This window comes from Papilio polytes, unplaced genomic scaffold (assembly GCF_000836215.1).
Source record: "Papilio polytes unplaced genomic scaffold, Ppol_1.0 DF821644.1, whole genome shotgun sequence".
Classification (NCBI taxonomy): Eukaryota; Metazoa; Arthropoda; class Insecta; order Lepidoptera; family Papilionidae; genus Papilio; species Papilio polytes.
The window spans coordinates 255,550-277,537 of record NW_013527560.1 but is presented as its reverse complement, the minus strand read 5'-3'; the positions used below and the strand labels follow the sequence as shown (position 1 = coordinate 277,537).

General features: G+C 35.1%; 1 protein-coding gene across 1 annotated transcript; it reads left to right on the top strand.

Moving 5' to 3' along the window:
- The first annotated feature begins 6 nt into the window (after positions 1-6).
- Positions 7-21,657, top strand: LOC106108339 (otoferlin-like). Its single transcript, XM_013289493.1, has 23 exons — positions 7-259; positions 865-1,137; positions 1,410-1,596; positions 2,775-2,837; positions 9,015-9,099; positions 12,257-12,413; positions 12,580-12,766; positions 12,898-13,084; positions 13,200-13,323; positions 13,410-13,684; positions 13,835-14,025; positions 15,145-15,342; positions 15,621-15,737; positions 16,548-16,700; positions 16,773-16,973; positions 17,067-18,449; positions 18,728-18,862; positions 19,069-19,511; positions 19,602-19,891; positions 19,995-20,193; positions 20,285-20,523; positions 20,881-21,160; positions 21,468-21,657. Exons 1-23 carry the CDS (start codon positions 120-122, stop codon positions 21,646-21,648), a joined length of 5,688 nt encoding a protein of 1,895 aa, XP_013144947.1. The 5' UTR covers positions 7-119; the 3' UTR covers positions 21,649-21,657.
- Positions 21,658-21,988: the final 331 nt, after the last annotated feature.

Here is a 21,988-nt window from a genome sequence, read left to right as displayed (position 1 = left end):
CTGGTTCGGGACTAAACCGTCATGGCGGAGGACGATACGGTCTGAGTACGATTCCTAGCTCTGGGCCCGCCTCATCCCAAAGCTCGACTGCAGCATCTGATGTTGAGGAAGACTTGGACATGACGTTAGAAGACGTAGAACGTACCATCGCTAGTTTTGAGCAGTCCATGTGGAAAAAAGAGGCGATTTTTAAAAGGGAACAAGCAGAAGAGGAGTCGCGTTCTCACAAACTCAAGATCGCGGGAAAATGCATCCTCAAGTAAGTATAACTTATCATAACCTATGCAGCGGTACCAGTTTATTAGTTGATAATTAAGATATCATTTATCAATTATGGTTGTGACTTAGCTTGCGAATGGGCAAATTATCGATTATTGGCCTTTCTACATTACTATCGTTGTTTAGGTATTCATATTTCATATGACTGTTTCCTTAAATTGCACTAATAATTATGTTTATCGGAAAAAAGAAAATAGGTTTTCTGTGAGTTGAGGGTATAACATTAGTTAAACACGCACAAATTAACCATGAACAATAGGCAAGCTGCCTGGAGCTAAACATTTGTGTGGGGACTGTGTTTTATTTCTTAAAAAAAATGAACTGGTAAGATAGCAAATAATTACTAAGTATTCGTATACCAGGCATAAAGGCTTTAGTGATTATATTCTCTTTGATTTGATTGGATATCAAAACAAAGAGAACATTCTTTAATTATGAATTATGGTCCAATTTCAAACATTGGGCGACCTTTGATCGTAATTAATTTATCCAGTCAAATTAACTAATTACGTTACGTTTCGAGCGTCAAAATCTGTTTATGTTCGTAATTAAGTTAGTAACTTGATTCTTTTTTTACTTACTCAGAAAAGGACTTTCTTTGGGTTCGGACAAAGTCGTCAACATTGCCGAAGGTCGTGGACCACGCAAACGCATATCCACCTTAAGAAGTATAAGATCTATTCTACGACTGGCGCGTAATCGTGGCCCACGCAGGAGCGACGAAGAACAGGGACTGCTTGATGTGATGCCGGGATCATCATCTTCTATGGATCTAGTCGAACTTGAAAGCGATACGTCGTCTGATGAAATGAGCGGCGAACCTTCCACTTACTTGGACACACCGAGGAGGAGGCGATTGTAATAATTTAAATGATTTTTGTTTTTCATTTCTTTATAATGCAAACATTACTAAAATCTTTAGTAAAATAACATGTCATCGAAAATATAGTTGACATCAGCGTAATTTACATCCATACCAGTACCATAAAAAATAGAATACTTACATTTACTGTTTTAATTTTTTTGTTTAAATGTTCTTTACATATAAAATTCTTAGCTCGCAATTAAGAAAGCTATATCGTGTATACCCACAAAATGTATCTCTTATTAAAAAGGTAATTATTTCTTAGGTGCCAGGCCCTTGACATCACCGGGCCCGCGGCTCTGAAAGCGGCTGATTTCCAAGTATGCGTCACTGTGGTGGAGGCACGACAGTTAGCCGGCCTTAACATGGACCCAGTGGTCTGCGTTCAAATTGGTGACACGCGCAAATACACAAGCGTGAAGGAGAGCACCAATTGTCCTTACTACAACGAGGTGAGGTTTCATTAAATATTTAGATTACTTATTGGTTTATTCAATACATCGTTGTCTGTGATTTAACCAACTAGCTCATTAATGTTCTTTAAATTAACAGTAATGTGGATATGGACTTGAACGTAACCGACATAATAAATGTAATCACAATAATGGCTGACACAAAATGTTGTTTTTTTTTTGTTCAAATTTGGAATTCAAAATTAACAAAAAAGACAATCGTCTTGTTTTCTTTTTCGATAACAGTACACTTCGTATTCAAGCATCATTAATTTCCGAGAGGAAGCATTTTTTTTATTGAACAACAACAATGAAAATATCAATGCACGATGCAACATGAAATACCGAGAGACATAGCCCTTGTCCATGAGTCTGTTCATAGAAATAATGTAATAAAAACCTTTGCGATTTTAATAACGTACTGCAAACAAAAGGAAACTAACGATTTGGAATGCGGAAAATGGACTCTGGAATTTAATTCGGCGAGTCTGTTTGCTTTATTCGAAATTCAGCTCTTCTAAAGGCTTTATAATAGGTTTCGTTTACAATGCAAAACGGAATGTTAATTTAATACGCCCTTTAATTTCAACAACTTTATATTACTTAGGCATATTAGAAAATACTTATTCACTCATTCGACTGGTATCATGAATAATAAATAATGTGTTGAGTTTGTGGTACTACAGTACACGTCATATAATGTTGCATTTAATATGAGTGCAAGTTGCCAGAAAGGTCAATCCCTTGTCAGCTTCTAATAGGTATAACAGCAACTCGAAAATTTAATAATTCATTCACTTTAAGCCCTTGGATTTGATATAGGTCTTACATTTTATTTATTTACTTTGAAATATGGACAAGGTATAAAAATACAAGAATACAAGGAAGGAACTGATTTTAGTGTAAATATAGTTTTGTCATTTTCAACTCATAGTTAGGATATCGAGAAGCTCAAAGTTAGGTTAAATGTATTAGATACTAGCTTTCGCCGGCGACTCCGTCTAAATAAATAAAAAAACAAACTAAGTAGCCTATGTGTTCTTTCAGTCTATGCTCTACATATACGACAAATTTCATCCAGATCCGCTATGTCGTTAAGCCTACAAACTTCAACACACATCAAGCTAAACTTTCGCATTTACGATATCAGTAAGATTAACTATATGAATTGTTCACAGTACTTCGTGTTCGACTTCCACATGCCACCTGTGATGCTGTTTGACAAGATCATCACCCTATCGGTAAGTGATAGTTTATTAATGAAGCGTAAAGTGAAGCGATCACATGCAAAGCTCTATTCACTACAGCCGCAAAGCAACAATTATATAAATCACTGCTGCTAGCAATAAAATCACCACGTGTAATACGCGCGAAATAAATGTATAATAAAACAGGATTTACTCCAAAATAAATAGAACATCAAATATTGTGCTACGTCCAAATGTTTTTTAAATGCAGTCAGCGGTCATAGAAAATTAAAATTACGATTAAGAAATAATTGTTGATACAAATTCAAAATTGTTTTAATTCACGTAAAGATAAAAATAAGAACATTTATATAGATTTGACTTTATTTGTCGCAATTTACGTCTCGCTTAAGGCCGTCTCTAAATGATTTAGTAACAGCTTTCTAGCGGTATACGAGAGTGTATGACTTATTCATTTCACAATCTGAAATCCGGGAGCGTTCGTTCCCATAATTCATCTTTGTTTCTTGAATTAATGCAAAAGTGTACTCACGTAAAGAAAACATAAATTCAATATTACATACTCCTGTATATTTTAACCGACTTCAAAAAGGGTTTGCAATACTGTATATTTTAAAAACATATTTTTTTTAAATTACATTTACATCGAGTATTTTTACTAATCGGGGTAAATAATTATTAGGGATTTTTTTGTCACGTATCCAACATCATTTCATTAATGGCCGATTTACCAGAAACGTTTAACCATTCGTTAGTGTTTTTGATTCGTTAAATTCTTGAAATGCGTTTCCGAACTAGATAACTTGAGTTTTACCCCTTTGAAATTTACTTTAACCTAACACTAATGAATCTCTAGGTAATCATAAAATAAATGAAAACCTCAGCAACCCAGCATAAGCCAGATAAATTGTTTTTTTTTATCGTTTTAGTACATTTAGGCTTAGTATCTAAAATGTTTATTTTGTTTCCTTTCTCAGTATACTTATTAGGCTGTTTTAATTTAACTTAATTTGGGTAATTTAATTAATTCAAATTAATATTTTTCACTTTCATGAATTCCACCGATTAAAATTAACTAAGAACTACATTACTATTGTAATTGCATTTTGAATATAAAATAACAACTTTGAAAATATACCAAATACTTTTTCAATCTAAAAATTCTAAATCATTACGTATTCCATTTGTAAAGTCGAATCAAACGGAAATCGGCTAACGTTTTTTCCCTCGAAGCCCGTCAAAGTCCAGGTTCATGTTTTATTAATTTGCGTTCACTATTTAATATTAAAATCCATCACTAATTGATCTCGTCTATTATGGAGTACACCTTAACCCTTTATCAAAAATGTTAAAACTAATTAATCATCTCGAAAAGGGATGAGTTTGTTTCCATTGTTATATGAAGTTGGAATTTCCAATGTATTCTCGTAAGTGAGATTTATAATTAGTTTGGTTTTACTTCTAGTATTTGAATTTATAACTGGATATTCTGAATTAAAAGAAATCAGAAACCGGAGTTGCTTCGCTATTTATCTAAAATTGTTTTAAAAACAAATGCGCTCCCAATTATATTTCCTCCAGTGCGTGGCAGGTCTTTCTAGATCCACCAGTACTAGTATAGATTAAATTGCTATAATAATTGGGAAAACGGTAATGTAATGACAACTGAGATAATCGTTTCGTATTAGCGAAAGGGAGACAGTTTTCTTCGTCCGCACCAGCCTAAGTACCGCGGCAGGCCGATATCGGCCTGTTACGCAGTGAACGTGTTAAGTGAAAATACCTTCGTCAATGGTGGACAATACAAGCAGCACAATGCTTAAATTATTAATGATTATTGAAGCCACGTGTATTAATTTGATCCAAACAAAGGTATCGGCTTTGAAATTTAAATGTATCAATTTCACTCTAGAAAGTTACTCGACATTCGATATCTACCTAGGCGACTACAGATATATAAAGATCGTACTAAGTCGGTGTCTACATAATGTATCTACGTAATATAATCAGAGTACCTAAGTAATTTTAGAAAAATATTTAGAACACTAATATAATTTGCAACATATGAAAGATGGCAAAACTTTTATAATCGAAAAAGACTTCTATGAACAAAACACACATAACGATCTGTGGATGATACGAACATGATTTTATAAATCGTACCGAGGGATACCGCAGCTGTCAAAATATTCGTACAAAAACACACCATCACTCATTCGTACTGAAGATACTTAAATAAAATATCCCACTTGCTTGAATGACTTACATGTTCCTCTTTTACTACTCGTATAAGATAAAGGGAAAGTGATTCTCCCCTACTTATGATTTTATTGCGAAAAAATATAGCGTATTTTCAGAAATTAACTCAGACAGTCTTAAAATAATTTACGGTAATTGACATATTCTTGAGCCATAAAGTCAACATGTTTTTCCTTTTAGACGTTTTAAGGAATTCTCAACATAAATTGCTTCTCATATCATGCATCATATTAGCAATGACATGAGAGTAAAATTGTACAATTTTTTGTAATCTCAATAATCACACGCGATTTAAATAAGCTATCGCAACTTCTGAGAGTTGACAGTAATTTCGTGTGCCTTTCGACTGTTTGACATAGTCAAATATAAAGAATAAAACGCAAACTCAGCTAGTCAATGAGGGATCTCAAGAAGAATCGTAAAAATTGCAAATTTTAATCATCATTAACTCATCATCTCCCCCTACATTAAGGATAATTTAAATAAAAAGATTAGGAACTCTAGTAGGGTCGGGGCTCCAAGTTTTCGTCATCCAAATAACTCTATCATCCGTCATCTCACTCATCACTCTCTTCTTGATCATGTCACCTTTCATCCAATCCATCCATCTCTTTCGCGGTGTACCCCTCATCATGACACATTAATATAAACAATAAACTGATCTTAGATATCCAATCGCCACAGATAACTAATATAACAATGTTATCGCAATATCTCTCTAATAGATCTTTTCAATTGGACAAATTGGTTCAGTATTTTTTTAAACCCCGTACTAGCAGAGAATAATTTTGCATTAATTGCTTTAACGTCAGAAATCAGTATTAAAAAAAATAACAATTACACTTACATGTAAATGTATGGAATAGCTAGAGTGTGCAAAACCCTAGTTTAATGTTATTTTTAATTTCTAGAACCTGCTGGCTTCAGTAACACTGCCACATTTATAACAGTAATGGTACTTAATATTCTGTCCTATTTCGGACAAGGACATTTCGAGGTTAATGTAAATCATAACTTACGTTAGCAATATAATTTTTCAAACGTAATTTGTGCTTTCAGCGCGACGAGATATTTACGAAATAAGTTATAGGAGCACAGATAAATAATAACTCTCGTATAACTTACTAGCTTTTGCTCACGACTTCGTATGCGCGGAATAATTTTTTTTTAAGATTAAGCCTACGTTACGCAGTAATAATGTTGCTTTCTAATGGTGAAAGAATTTTTGAAAACGGCCTAGTAGTTTTTGAGCTATTTCAATACATACAGATATAGTTTTTTAATGGATTTCCAAATATTAATTAATATAGATACATTATTGGGTATCATCATAAACATAGGATTTTGATGACACACAAAAATTCACTTTGATTGCAATGTCTCTTACCAAATGTTACTTTTATTTTGTATATCGTTTAGCTGAGGTTTTAAAAAAACACATTAAAATGTTGCAGTATTGTGCAAAAACAAGAATTTATTTTATTTATTATCGTCATTTATTCCATTTCATATTCCCTCATACCGGAAAAATAACACCGTATTGTAACGTGCACATTAAGCCGCTTATTGCCGCAGCTCTATTATAGTGCGTATTGCGTCAGAACAATTGAATGAATAGAATATCACGATCACAATAAGCTTGTTTCCTAATATAATATTTATCATATTATAATACAAATTGATATAATAGAGTTCAGGTTGACTAATCTGTTGATGTTATTTTATAAAACGAATTATACTGCCGCATTGTAATTCTGCATAGATGCATGAAAACCAGGATTATTCCAAACCGTCACCCCGCTCTGTCCCCACGTGAAGATAGATGAGAATAAAAAGCTTCATCCATCCCAACTTTTGCGACGAGGGGGCGGTTGGAACTTATTTTAATTCATAACGGTTCCACCTGTCACATTGATAATAGTGGCACTAAAAGATGGGACGGATGAAAGGTTTTTAGTCTCACGTGGGGACAGAGCGGTGTAGTGGTTGGGAATAATACGAAAACTAATGCGTTCGCTAGTCATGTTTCTACCTATTCGCATTACACTGATTGACTATAGAGAAAAGTATTATCCGTGGGAATGTAAGTTTTTATGTATGAAATATAAAACTAAGCCGATGTTAAAGTTTAGTATGATTCGATTAGTATCCTGAATTCTATTCTGATTTTTAAGTGAAAAATATAAATTGTTGTTATTTAACTACCTAACTAATTTGACATAGCTTATCTTCGTACGGCATAGTTTAATATCATCAGTTCTAGTGATACCAACGTATATGCAAATGGAATGGAAAAATCACGTACGTGCTAGGGACGGTTAAAACCTACATAGAAGGGGTCGATTACAGTTTTTAAACCGGAGCACTTTGTGCAGAGTGCGCACAAATACATTTATGAATCTGAGCTTTTATCTTCAATAACTCAATTGTTGTTCTATGATACTGGCCAATTACGACGTTGTTTCCGTTCAAAAAATTTATACGGCCAGCGTCAATTTTTCCGTCGAAATACGAAGTGGAGGCTTTTAACATTAGAGCGGATATTTACTAAACTAACCGCATATCATATTTCGGCCACGTTACTATATCGTAATTAAGCGCTTGTTTATTCATCGTAAAAATATTCCAGTTGCTCTGCACCGTTTCCAATAAAGTATAATAAATATCCGGTGGATCTTTTAAGTAAAAACAAAGTTCAAAATAGACTAAACTAAGCTAAGACTTCCTTGCTGCGTCTATGTTTACTTTTTCTCGTCTCTTAGTACACGTAAGAAAATTGATTAGTTTCTAAGAAGCGTCCGATGAACAAAAGAAAAAGAACGCTTTTTCTTGTGAGAAATAAGTTATTAATTTTCCTTTGCCACAGACTAATCACTTAGACAGTCTAGGAGGTCAATACTTAACTTTTTCTTTACGTTTATTTTTGTTTTATGTTTTCTATATCTAATAACATTTGTTAACTTGCAATTTAATATTACATGAAAAAAAAATATCTCTTACGTCCAGCATCATTAACTCTATTATCTTCGAAAATTCTAGAATCCTAAGTTCTTGTCTAGACCCAAGGCAATTTGTGTGGTTTATTTCACGATGGCCGATTGACCACTACATTACACTACATAACGTCGGAACGGACGTTATTGCGTAATTTTTCTTAGAAACTTGACAAACGTGCGAATTTTCAGACGTAATAATTTCGTATCAGGTCTAATGTTTACTTTCCGATATCCTTTGTTACTAGCGCAGGTATTTTGTTTGTCAATGTGCGATTCAATACAAAATCGCTCAACTGTATGCAAAGTAACACAAACAACGCGCGGAGTGCAACATTTTAATAAAACATGGACCAACAGCGATATTAGTTTGCAAACTGTCCAGATTTACTTTCGGGTCGGATGCGCAATTTATATACTGAACGAACTTATTTTAAACACATTGGATTAATTCGCAATTAGTTTTGCTATTTACATTTTATACGGAGATAAATAAATGATAAGTTATAAAGAATAAATGGATACGTTATGTTATTATAACCTTTCTTTATACTTTCTTCTCTATACTTCGTTATCAATGAATGTAATGAATAAGTCATTGGTAGTAATTACGAAGCTTTTCAATGCCTAAATTAATTAAAAATTCCAAAGCTATGTCTATTCAATTTGGTGATATTCTGTATCCCATGAATTAATAACTTGTCTCCACCGAGGGACACGGACCTTACCCCTTATGGTGACTAGGTCTTAGTCAACTAAACTGGCTGTGTGCAGGTTGACAAACAATTTATTAGAATATGAAAATTGCTGGCAGCAGGCATTCGTTCAATAGTATAATAACAGTGTACCGATTTGCCACTTAAGCTAGCTGAAAAAAATGTTGGCTATACGATGTTTTACGTGACGGCGCGAAGTGAAGTGAACACGCTAGCGTGACATGCAACATCCCTGTTCGCAGGTGCTACACTCGCGCAACTTTCTGCGTGTGAACAAACTACTCGGAAACTTCAAACTCGACATTGCCACCGTGTGGAACCAACCAGGTATGTCATTACGTAAAAAGGTAAACACATTATTGACAGCAAGAGGTTACTTTTTAAAATCAACGTCATATAAGTAATTTATATTATAAAGAATTCAAGTCGATCTTTAAATAGGAATTGTCTTTTGAAACCTTAAGTTATTACCAACTTCTATGACCTAGTTATAGTCGATGCTTTTAAATGGAACCAAATGTATCTACAATGAAACCAAGCAAGCACTGTAAGGGTTTGCTGGCAAATCCTTCTTGATTCCATTTGTGAGTGGAGTTCAAACGTAACACCTGTCTTAATACTATTAAAACACATTTTCGAACAACCCCGGACGGCTCGAAATTTAAATCTTAATTTTGCGCATTTATTGTTACATTGTACAAATTGTAATATTTCCTAATTTACATTTTTGAATTAAAGGAATCAGTTAAATAATATCATTATTTTTATAGAGAATAAAAACACCCAGTGACTATTATCTGTAAAACATAATTCATTTTTTGAATGTCTTAAGAAAAATGTTTTGTAGTAATGTCCATTTGTACTTTAGTCATTTTTCACAGTTATTTCCATTACAACAGTATAAAATATCGAAGATACATTTATTTGCGGAATATTAATTTTATTGCATGATTATAGTCACATTCTATCCGTTTGTAAAACCTTTTACGTGTATAAAAATATTTAAGATAGCTCCAGGCCCTTTTCGGGAAAATATGTTAGCTGTGTAGCAAACGCAGAGAGGAATTGGTTTTCCACCTTAGGTTTAATTAAATCAGTACATTGAATGTAATAATGGTTAGAACAGAAACATTAAAAAAAAACACAAATTTGAGTTAAAATTATTGAGTCGTAATAGAATTACTTTAATTGACGTTCTCATTATTAATGTAACTTAATTCTACTGAGCCTCAAACATTCTATCGTTCCTGTTACTTTAAATTTGGCTCAAATTGTCCTTTTTAATTGGTTCGTACAAAATTACTAATTGAATCAAAATGATTGAAAACTATCGCTGCTGCCAACAAGTAAATTGAGTAAAATTTGAATATTTACTAATTGTAAACAATTTCAAATTAACTAATTAATAATTTGAGTAAAATAATATTACAACAGAGTAATTTATAAGAATGCCATCTATAAGAACCGCTATACATTTTGACACACAAACTTTTATTAAACACTGTATTTTTCTGTATGTAATTTATTTCGGTATTTAGTCTATGTTAGATCTATGTTTATATATTGTTGTGAAACTTTATTGCATGTTGGCATTAATTGTTCTATTATTTCTATTACTTGTTCGATGTCTATCTCCTTGCACCTTTTATCGTTACCTTCACGCTATTTCAGAACGTGACCGCGGACTGACAACGATTCCCGTCTTCCTACCTAAGTATAAAAGTTTTGCCTTAGTTTAGAATAGACGTAGTGTTAAGGAATCCCTCATAGAGATGAATCCATCTTTTTTCCAACGAGTTATAGCTGAAGTCCGATAAGTTTTGTGATATTTGTTTATTTATTTATTTTTCTTTAAATACTCATTAAACTTAAAGACCAAATAATATGTTTTTATAAAATCAATTTGATATATTCGTTCACTGATTAAATGCATAAAATATATTAAATTCTTTTCCCAAAAGTATAATCGAATGTTAATTGACATTTACTGTGAATTTAAACTACCATCTTATGATCCATCAAGTAAATGCTAGAAAAAAAAAACTTCTCAGACTATTGCTATATCTTGTTGGTAAATCTTTGAAGTAATCGGTCAATCTTAAGATCCATCGTTTTCGTTTTTTTCATCATGTATATACCAGCGCTTGACCACTATCCGAATATTTCATGCTTTTACATTGACATATGACTAGAGTTAAGGCTTCTTAAAGACGGAAAGCGAAGCAAACAGCGTAGTTACCTTCCTATTCACATAATGACCATATCAGAATGTTTGCCGAAACAATTCCAGCACGCTGAACTAGTTCGTTAAAAGCCTAAAGCTTGCTTCGCACTTCTGAAACTTTCTGAAATTACAAGTTGTTTGTTTGTAGGAATGTTTCATTACTGTTTTTTGTCCTATTATAATGACCGCGCTTTTAAGACTACGGTAAGTTGGTTTTAGTTTGCAATTTTGTCTTATCCTACTTATCTTCTTTGTAACAGATAAAGTATTTTATTGTAGCATGCTAATAAGGGCCACACGAATTCGCTAAAGTAGCGAAATGGCCGTTGCCCATACATATATGCAAATGGCAACCTTACTGTGGTTCCTACCTTCAATCAATAGAATAGTAGACGCAATTAACGCTTTATTGTTTCAAACCATTCTCAGCAAATAGACTTACATTTGTTTCATTTGCCAAATTGATGAATGAAAACCATGTCGTATACTTCAATACACTATAAATAGTTTGCTTTTCATTTAATTACATCCTAAGCAGTACTATTCCCATTTTCATGTTTGCATAATGCTTCACTATTGTATTTCCTTACTGTATTTGCAAAGAGCGCTTTTGCGCAATATTATACGCTGAGCGAAATTTCTGTTACCTTATTACTTATAAATAAATGAAAATCTGTGTCACGTATTTGCATTAAAATTTTCGCTAAGCCAATATTGACGCGGCGTCGCTTTGCGATATTTTATTTATTTTTCTATTTCCATTTAAATGTTTGTGCATTTTTGTTCGATTTGAATCAAACATGACATCACTGCATTTGATACATAGAACATTGATACATATCTAATTCACCTTTAAGACTAATTATAAAAAAAAACGCACAAAATAGTGATTACAGTCTAGTGGTAACAAAATTAGTCTAGTTTACATGTTATGTAAATCATTGTAAGTGTTATAAAACATCAGAGTTTCTTTTTATTTCTCGTAAATTATCATTTAATGATTGTTTACTGTGACATCTGTAGTAAAACATGTGTTTATTTACCGTTTCACAAAGCACTGTTGGTTGTGACTTACTATTTGCATATAATGGTTTACTGTACATCGAGAAAATGTGGCATATAGAATTAAATTACTTATTACAGTTTTAATTAAAAGTAATTTGGACTTTAATTTTCATATCGAAAGATAGTTGTCGTGTGAAGATTTTTTTTAGTTAAGCTGAGCGATCGTTTCAAGATATGCAACTTATTTGTTATTAGATCGCCAGTTCTACCACAAATGGGCACTGCTAACTGACCCTGATGACGTGGCTGCTGGTCCGAAGGGATACCTCAAGTGCGATATAAGCGTCATCGGTAAAGGCGATACCATCAAAATACCACCGACCACCGACAAGGATGAAGACGATATTGAAGCGTAAGTCAATAGTAATAAACAGTACTGAGAAACTTAGAAGTGGCAAATCCTACGAATTCACGACTAATCGGTATATCTTTACTCCTGACGTGATGAGTAAACCTTCACAGAAACTTGCTTAATCATAATCGACTTCTAGAGTGACAAGTGATGACACTAATTTTAGGAATCTTCTGCTGCCTGATGGCGTCTCCATAGAACGGCAGCGAACAAAATTTATTATCAAGATATACAGGGCCGATGGCTTGCCTAAGATGAACTACTCTCTGTTAGCCAACGTAAAAAGAGCGTTTACTGGAGAAAGCCAAGACTTAGTCGATTCGTTCGTGGAAGTGTCTTTTGCAGGAATGACTGTAAGTATCTCAAATTCAGGATTTTCCACTTTTTTATAAATACCACGAAATATTGTAACCTAAATTGAATCTAATATCAATCTTTACAGACTTATTGCCTTGTTGATATTCAAATAATGTCTTTGTGACAGGGTTCCACGTCAGTCAAGAAAAACACCTACACACCGAGTTGGAATGAGCAGATTGTATTTACCGACATGTTCCCGCCGCTTTGTCAGCGCGTCAAGATCCAGCTTAAGGACAACAATCCCGTACATCCCAACATCATTGGCACACACTACATCGATCTCAAGACTATTTCCAATGACGGAGAAAGAGGTAATTTACACCTATGAAGAAATGTTGTCTTCTAAAGATTTGGAATCATATTTTATCATAATTAGTAGATTCCAGTAATATTCTGAACCTTCTAGAATCGTTTCCATTTTTACAGGTTTCTTACCAACATTCGGGCCAGCCTACGTTTATATGTACGGTTCCACGCGAGATTACAGTATCATTGACCAGAATGCCAACTTGAATAAGGGCATGGGAGAAGGAGTGTCCTATAGAGCAAGGTTGCTATGCAGTATACTTTTGATAACTGATTGTTATTGTTTAACTGTTTTAAAAATCGTTAAAATAATTAAAATAATATTTTTAGGGTCTTGATATCCATTCGCACTGAAGTAATGGATATTATCGAATCAACTGCTTCAGACGTTGAAGTTGAGCCTATCACACCTATCCTGGACATTTCTTTTGAAAAGAACGAAGAATTTTTCCTGTTCGGGACTGTATTTGACTGCAATATGATTGATAAGTCACTCGTCGACAAGCCGTTACAATTCGAACTTAGCATCGGTAATTGTGGTAACATGCTCGATGGTTCCAAAGAGTCGATGAAGAGATCCATGGACTTGAATGTGGAACACCTTGGTAAGTAACAAATATGATTCAATACCCCCAGCTCATTTCCTTTCCATCACTTTGAACGTTTTACTAATGTAGTCCGAAATAGATATCTATAGGTTACAACTGTATGCTTGAAACATTAAATAAATACATAACATGTTGTTTTCATAATAGATGATTTATGCGTCGATTCCGGTTACTGGCAAAGTGTGACCCAGCCCATGAAGGCCGACTCTACAGATAAGACATATTATTATTTGCCGTACTGGAACAACAAGCATTGCATGCACGTGCGCAGCATCTGGCCGGATCACCGCCGCCGCATGTATAATTCAAACATGATTGCCAGGATAATAGAAAAATTCGTAAGTACATTAACAAGTTAATATTGAAGTCACGGATATATTAGTCGAATCTTTCGGAAAACATTTTTCGCAATACTCTACAGCACTACAAAACTACAGCTATGGTAAATACTCTCCTTTTTCTAGAAAAAAGTTACGGCTAATTTAAAATTTGCGTAAGTAATGAAAAATTTACGTCTTCATAAAAATAACCAGTTTAATTTTCCTTTAACATCGAGGGTATCTGACACAACATATTCACTAGCACATTATTACGATATCATCATCAACAGCCTTCACCTGCCCACTGCTGGACATAGGCCTTTCCCAATGCCTTCCACAGAATGTGGTCCTCCGGCATCCGCAACCAACGACTTCCCGCCGTGCGCACTAAGTCGTCGGTCCACCTGGTTGGAGGTCGCCCTACGCTACTGGTCCCCTTTCGCGGACTCCATTCGAGGACTATCCTCCCCCACCTGGCGTCGCTGGCCCGACAAATGTGACCGGCCCATTGCCACTTCAGTCTACCGATTTTGAGAGCTATGTCGTCAACTTTGGTTTTCCGTCGAATTTCTCCATTCCGGATTTTATCCCTTAGAGTAACCCCGAGCATAGCTCTCTCCATCGCCCGCTGTGCGACTCTGAACTTATAGGCTAGGCCCATCCTCAGTGTCCAGGTCTCCGCATCGTACGTCATTTCAGGGAGGACGCATTGATTGAAGACTTTCGTCTTCAGGCATTGAGGTATTTGGGAGGTGAGGATGGAACGGAATTTCCCAAATGCCGCCCAGCCTAGTCGTATGCGTCTTTTGATCTCTTTGTTGAAGTTACCCCGTCCAAGCTGGATGACCTGACCGAGGTAGACATAGTCTTTTACCACTTCAATGACTGCATTTCCGATGGTAACTGGACTTGGTACGATTTGCTCATTGAACATGACTTTCGTCTTGTCCAGGTTCATTCGTAGCCCCACGCACCGGGAAGCAACGTTGATTATTACGATAGAGGTGATCAAATTAAAAATCGACGAACAACGACTAATTAAATTAACATTGCAATTAACAATGTTAAAGCCTCTGTGACGCCATTCCGTTAGCACAGTTGAATTGGTCCACATTAATAACACAATTTTTAACACAGGAGGAAGGGCTTATTGATGCCCAATTGGCAACAGAAAGTGAGGATGGGTTAAACAATACATGCATTGCGGGATTAAAGTCCACGCTGGAATGTGTCAGCAAGGATTGCGCGTCCTACGTTCAACACATGACCGGAGCTCAACCCTTCGGCAATACTAAACTTGATCGCGAAAGACAAAAGATGTGCCTCCACGAGATAGTGAGTTTTATAATACATAACATTACTGACTTATGACTATTTGAATTAGTATTTATATACGTCTATCTTTTGTAATAATAGCGTAGTTGGATATTTTTGAAAATTACATTAAATAGTTTTGATGATTAGTAGAATTGTTGGAAAGCAATATTTTTATTTAACCGAATATATACTACATATATCACCTCTCACATAGGATAGGCTCCAAGTCTCTTAGTAAGGATGTACAGCGAATTGATGATGATAATAATGGTGTTCATAAATGTCCTCTATTACAGGAAGCAATCAGTACTAATACAAGGAACCTTAAAGCTCTAATTACCAAGAGCTCTATTAAAGATCGGTTACGCACCGCCTTCAGTTACTTGCATAAACTAAAAAATATTTGCGAAGATGTAAGTATGTTGTGCATGCATAGTTCCCAGCAAAGCAAGAAAAGAAATTAAGTTCAAAATTATGTTTCATGTTTGATATACCTTTAGTCCTACAACACATTTACCTAGTTAAAAATAATTGTTTACAAGGTTTAACCTAGATTTGGAGAAAGGTGCATGATTTAAAATTCAGAAGACACACACGTATAGGGCGGCATCTATCGCAAGTTTGGCCTTATGCACCAGCGTGTTGACGCACGTAACAACGCAGCTTAGATCTATTTTCATCGGCGATTTTCCATGATGGCTTGTGCTTGAAATTTTCACTTTTACAATAGGCAATATGCATATGACGCCAAATTGTACCAAACTTTTTTTAAGTATACTTTATTACTATAAAAACAGTCCTGCAAAGATTTTTTTAAATATGAAGTGATTTAGTGGCAAAATTTAATCATTAAAAAGTGTCTTTTTTCAAATTCCCTCGCTAAGTTCCAAAACGCACACTATTAGTCGAAGCAAGTGGCTTATCTAATATTGCGTCGCTGTGTTGTCAATACACAGTTCATTTACGTTAGTTTATATAGAAATACACTCTTGAAGTATTTTACTGAAAACACGATATCAAAACCAACGTTGAAATAAAAAAATAATGAATAGTATTATTAATTACCACTTATTTCTACCAGGAATATTTTCGTGTCAATTTTTTTTTGTGGTTATTTTACAACAAGTAGAATCGTTTAAAAAAAGAAAAAAATACATGCGTATTCCCTATTTTACTTACAATGTTATGCATTTGAAAAATAATACATTTTCCTTATCCCATAGGCCCAACCCTCACTCCCTGATGTATTTATCTGGCTGATCAGCAATGGAAAACGGTTGGCCTACTATAGAATTCCAGCTAGAGATTTAATCTACTCCGATCATTCAGAAGAGGCTGGAAAATTCTGTGGAAAAATGCAATCTATATATCTGAGGGTAATTATTGAATTTAAAATATCGTTTGTATAGACATACGTCTACTATTTCAATGATTAAATCTTTTTTCAGTGGCCGGGAAAGAAAGCGACTACTCCTAGTGGTTGGGCTATACCCGCAATGGTTCGTGTTTACTTATGGCTCGGAGCATTGCAAGATAAAAAACATTACATTGACAAGCTTCCTACAGGTTATGAAGTCGGTTATGAATTAAAAAGTGCGGATAAACTGCGAGTTAATGCACCCAATAAAATATTTTATGCAGAAAAACATGTAAGTTTGATGTGATGAACATGTGATTTTGGTTCTTATTTGCATACGTACAATTTGATCATAGTTATTAATTTGTTTTCTTTCTTATTGTAGAGCTTTCAAATGCGAGCATACATTTACCAAGCTCGTTCTTTAATTGGTTCTGATTCATCTGGTCTGTCTGATCCGTTTGCCAGAGTCGTTATCGGAGATTCGGTCGCTACAACTCAAGTTATAGATGAAACATTGAGCCCGACTTGGGATGAGCTACTTGTCTTCAAAGACATTTTACTATTCAGTTCCATTGAACATATAAAAACAGACCCACCGACAATAATCATTGAAATTTTTGACCAAGACAAGGTTGGAAAATCTGAATTTATCGGACGCACCACCGCAAGACCGTCAATAAAAGCGTTCGAAGACAGTTATGAAAAACCTCACTTTCCACCATCGCTAGAATGGCATGAAATTACACGTGGTGACGAAAGAGCTGGCGAGCTATTAGCTACTTTCGAACTGCTAGAAGTTCCAAATAACCTCGAAACTTCCATCTTACCAGAGCTTCCCTCTCCTAAAGAGGCTACTAGAAAGCCACCCGTAGATGCGGATGCTAATAGAGGACCTATTTTACCCATTCCAAAAGGAATTAGACCGACGCTATCAAAATACCGAATTGAAGTATTATTCTGGGGCTTAAGAGATCTTAAACGCCTTCATCTACTTACTGTAGACAAACCAAGAGTTGATATAGAATGTGCAGGAAATATAATATATTCTACCATCATACAGAACGCTAAGCGTAACCCGAATTTTGCACATCCCATCAAGTACGTTGATGTCGAACTTCCTGACCAGGACTTGTATAGACCTCCTTTAACCATTCGAGTTGTTGACTGCCGCAGCTTCGGAAGAGCGACGTTAGTCGGTACACATACTATAAACTCGATTCACAAATACATCTATACACCAATGAGTAAACGCGAAAGGGAAATCGAGGAGCGTAAAAAGTCTTTAATACAATTAGAAAACGTTGACTTGAGAGCAAACTGCATAATACAAGAAGACCATTTCACGATTGAACACGAAAGGGAAAATTCTCCTCTCATAGCACGCCTGGGGCGTAATGCTGTGTACTATGGTTCGGGTCTTACTCCCACGCCTCGCAAGAAAATTAGTAAGCACACGGATAAGACGAAACGTAAAGCCAGTGCTGGTTCGATGTTAAGTAGCGATAATAGTTGTAAAGATTTTTGGTCTAAATATTTTGCGTCTGTCAATTTTATGGTTGAAGAACAAATGGAGGCTAAGAGAGATCGCGCCGATTTAAATCAAACTCCTCACACTTCAACAGATGAAAGATTTATCCACGCTGACAAATATTTTCAGCAGATCTACGGTAGCAAAAGACAAGGTCCTATGCAATCACCACGATCAAAATTAAGCCCAACTTTCCAACAAAATAGAAATGAAATTCCTATCTCAGCTTTAATGAAGGTTAGCCAATAATCAAATAACAGTTTCTATATCTGTTTAAATTATTTTCTAAACTAATTAGAATACCAGATTATTCGGAAATGACGCGTGAGCCTTGATTTTTGTGTCGGTCTAGTGTGGCGCCACTACACCTACACAGTATCGATTATTTTTTTAATTAAATTAGAAGGTACATGGTAATTTTATGGATAAAAACGGTGTCCCAAAAAACTGCATGTGAAGTTGTTTTAGGTTTTCTTCTTATAAATTGATTTACAAAGATGCATATATACTTGCAGATCTATCCACACGAGCTTGAAGCTGTACCCGAATATGACGGATTTAAGGAGTGGTTGCATTCATTTGATCTGTACCGAGGAAAGAAGACAGGTGATGACAACGAGGATGAAAATCGAGTCGTTGGGACTTTCAAGGTAATTTTTATTAATAAACGTTTCTTTTTTTTTGCCCTAAATCCAAATCTAGGATAAATAAGTAACTGTTTCGAATCCTGCTTTTGCTTCGCAACTCTCAAGATGTTATTAAGAGTTTCGTTTTAGTTCACACGTTTCCACCGAGGGGTTAGGGGTGACAGTGGATGTATTACGAGTTTACTATAATATAAATGTAATTGTTTCAGGGCGCGATAAAAGTGTATAAATATCCGTTTCCAGAAGGAACTGACGATTACACAATTATGGGTCTTGATCTTAATTTGGGATTATTCCAAGGAATCCCTAGTAACGAACCTATCCGCGTCTTAGTGAGAGTCTACATAGTTAAGGCGACTGATTTACACCCTATGGACTTAAATGGAAAAGCTGATCCATACATAATGCTGCAGTGTGGATCAAAGAAAATCTGCGACAAAGACAATTATGTTTCTAAACAGCTTAATCCTGTCTTCGGTAGGTGTTATGAGACCGAAGCTACTCTCCCGCAAGAATCTATGCTTTCCGTTCAAGTTATTGACTGGGATTTGCTGGGAGTTGATGATTTGATAGGCGAAACTAAGATTGATCTGGAGAATAGATTTTATAGCCGCCATAGAGCCACTTGCGGCTTAGCTTTGAAATACGAAGAGTAAGTATATATATATAGAGTTGTACCAAAGAGTTGCAAATATCGACTGATAGTTAGTATAGCATGTAAACTTCACAATATTATTTTTAGGGAAGGATACAACAGATGGCGAGACGCTATGAAACCAACACAGATTTTAGCTAAGCTTTGCAAGGACGGAAAACTCGATCCGCCAATTTACGAGACTGGGCGTGTTAAAGTTGGACGCACTGTATTCAACATGCCGATGGATGACGCGGAGCTATTTTCCAACCCAGATACAATTGAGGAGCAAATGGCTCTAGTAGTACTACATCGATGGCAAGAAGTACCTCGTGTAGGCACGAAACTCGTAACTGAGCATATTGAAACCAGACCTCTCTATAACCCTAACAAGCCTGGTATGTTTTAAATACTAACCTACTAACAAAAGCTAGAAAGATTTTTAAAATTTGCATATGTTTGAAGACTATTTATTTTTTATTTTAAATTCGTTAAATACAGGTATTGAACAAGGACGTATACAGATGTGGGTTGAAATGTTCCCTATGGACATGCCGCTACCCGGGCCGCCTATAGACATTTCGCCCCGTAAGCCCAAATCTTATGAAATGAGAGTTATAGTATGGAATACTGATGACGTCGTGCTGGAAGATGATGCTTTCTTCACCGGTGAAAAGATGTCTGACATTTATGTCAAAGGGTAAGAGCTCTATAAATATACTCGTAGTAATACTCTATAAATTTCAATGTTTGTATGATCATGATAATGTGTAATAATCTAATTCTCGTAGGTGGCTTAAAGGCCCTGATGATTGTCAGTCAACCGATATTCACTACCGCTCTTTGACTGGTGAAGGAAACTTTAACTGGCGCTTCATCTACCCATTCGAATATTTAGAGGCTGAGGAACGCATTGTTATAACAAGAAAAGAGAACATGTTCTCTTGGGATGAGACAGAATGCAAAATACCAGCCCGTTTGGAACTGCAAGTCTGGGACGCTGATCATTTTTCTTCCGACGATTTTTTGGGTAAAACTTTAAAGTACTAATTACCCTTAAATACAGTTAAATGATGTTTCAAATTTGATACTGGGGTTATATATCGCATTGGGCTCCTACAATCGTTTTTATTTTATTATTAAGCTGTTTACATGTTACCTTTGACTTGTTATCTTCATGTTAAAAACCAAAAAGGAGCATATTACTAAAACATATAAAATATCGTTTTGATTTTTTTACTATTTTCCCCCATTAGTAAAAAACACAGTAAAGCGTTCATTTACACATTCTTTAATTTGTTTTTTAAAAAATCAGGCCTTTAAGGATTAAACTTTATATACTACTTATTATTAAAGCGAAATCCTATAAAATTTAAAACTTTTACAGGAGCTATTACTTTAGATCTGAATAGATTCCCTCGTGGCGCGAAGACTGCCAAACTGTGTACCCTGGATATGCTGCGTGACGATGGGACAGTTCCGATGGTGAACATATTCAAACAGAAGCGTGTAAAGGGTTGGTGGCCTTTCTATGTAAAAAAGGAAAATGATGAAATGGTACTTACTGGCAAGGTTGAAGCAGAAATTCACTTGCTTACACGCGAAGAAGCTGATAGATTACCCGTTGGTCTAGGCCGTAGCGAACCTGATCCATTGGACAAGCCGAAGTAAGTAAAAATTATTTTTAACTAGTATAATGGACACTTTACGCGCATTTTGTACCTTTCCAAAACCAAATCTTATCTTACTGATGTTATAAATGCGAAAGTTTAGATGGATGAATGTTTGTTAGAGTTTGTAGCCTAAACGGGTTAACGGATCTCGATGAAATTTGGCATAGATGTAGAAGATAGTCTGGAAGAACACATAGGGTACTTACTGTTGTTTTTTACAATACCACGCGAACGGAGTCGCGGGCGAGTGCTAGTGTTAAATAAATAGATTCAAAACTGACTTACTCACATTTTTTTACAGTCGTCCGGATGCGTCCTTCATGTGGTTCCTAAATCCGCTGAAATCGATTCGTTACATCATCTGGCATAACTACAAATGGGCAGTTGTCAGATCAACAGTATGCGCGATGGTAACTCTCATGCTGCTCATTCTTATTTACTCTGCGCCAGGGTACCTTGTCAAAAAACTAATGGGAGCTTAAAAACAATCTAATGTTGCGTCACTACCTGAATCCTGTATATTTAGTTTCTATTACAGAAAAACATACAAAGAGTTGTAGTCATATTTCTGTGTTTTACACCAAAATAATTAATATCATTATTGTTTTTTTAATTCCTCTGTAAATAGGTAGTATGTATAGTTAAATTCGGTTATGGTTTATTTAAATTTTGTTAAGGATTATTAATAATATGTATTCTAATTGTAAAATATGGAAATGTATAGATTCAATCGATGTTAATATTTCACTGACATTCTCATGTAACTCACGTATACTGTGACTATGTAAATACTTGACACCGAACGTGGGTGAGGGTAACATT

Excerpts from the sequence above, each read along its gene's own strand:
- LOC106108339 (XM_013289493.1), top strand. The coding sequence starts at position 120 with ATGACGTTAGAAGACGTAGAACGTACCATCGCTAGTTTTGAGCAGTCC. Across the intron at positions 1,138-1,409 it reads ACACCGAGGAGGAGGCGATT|GTGCCAGGCCCTTGACATCA; the intron begins GTAATAATTTAA and ends ATTATTTCTTAG. Across the intron at positions 20,524-20,880 it reads TTCTTCCGACGATTTTTTGG|GAGCTATTACTTTAGATCTG; the intron begins GTAAAACTTTAA and ends AAACTTTTACAG.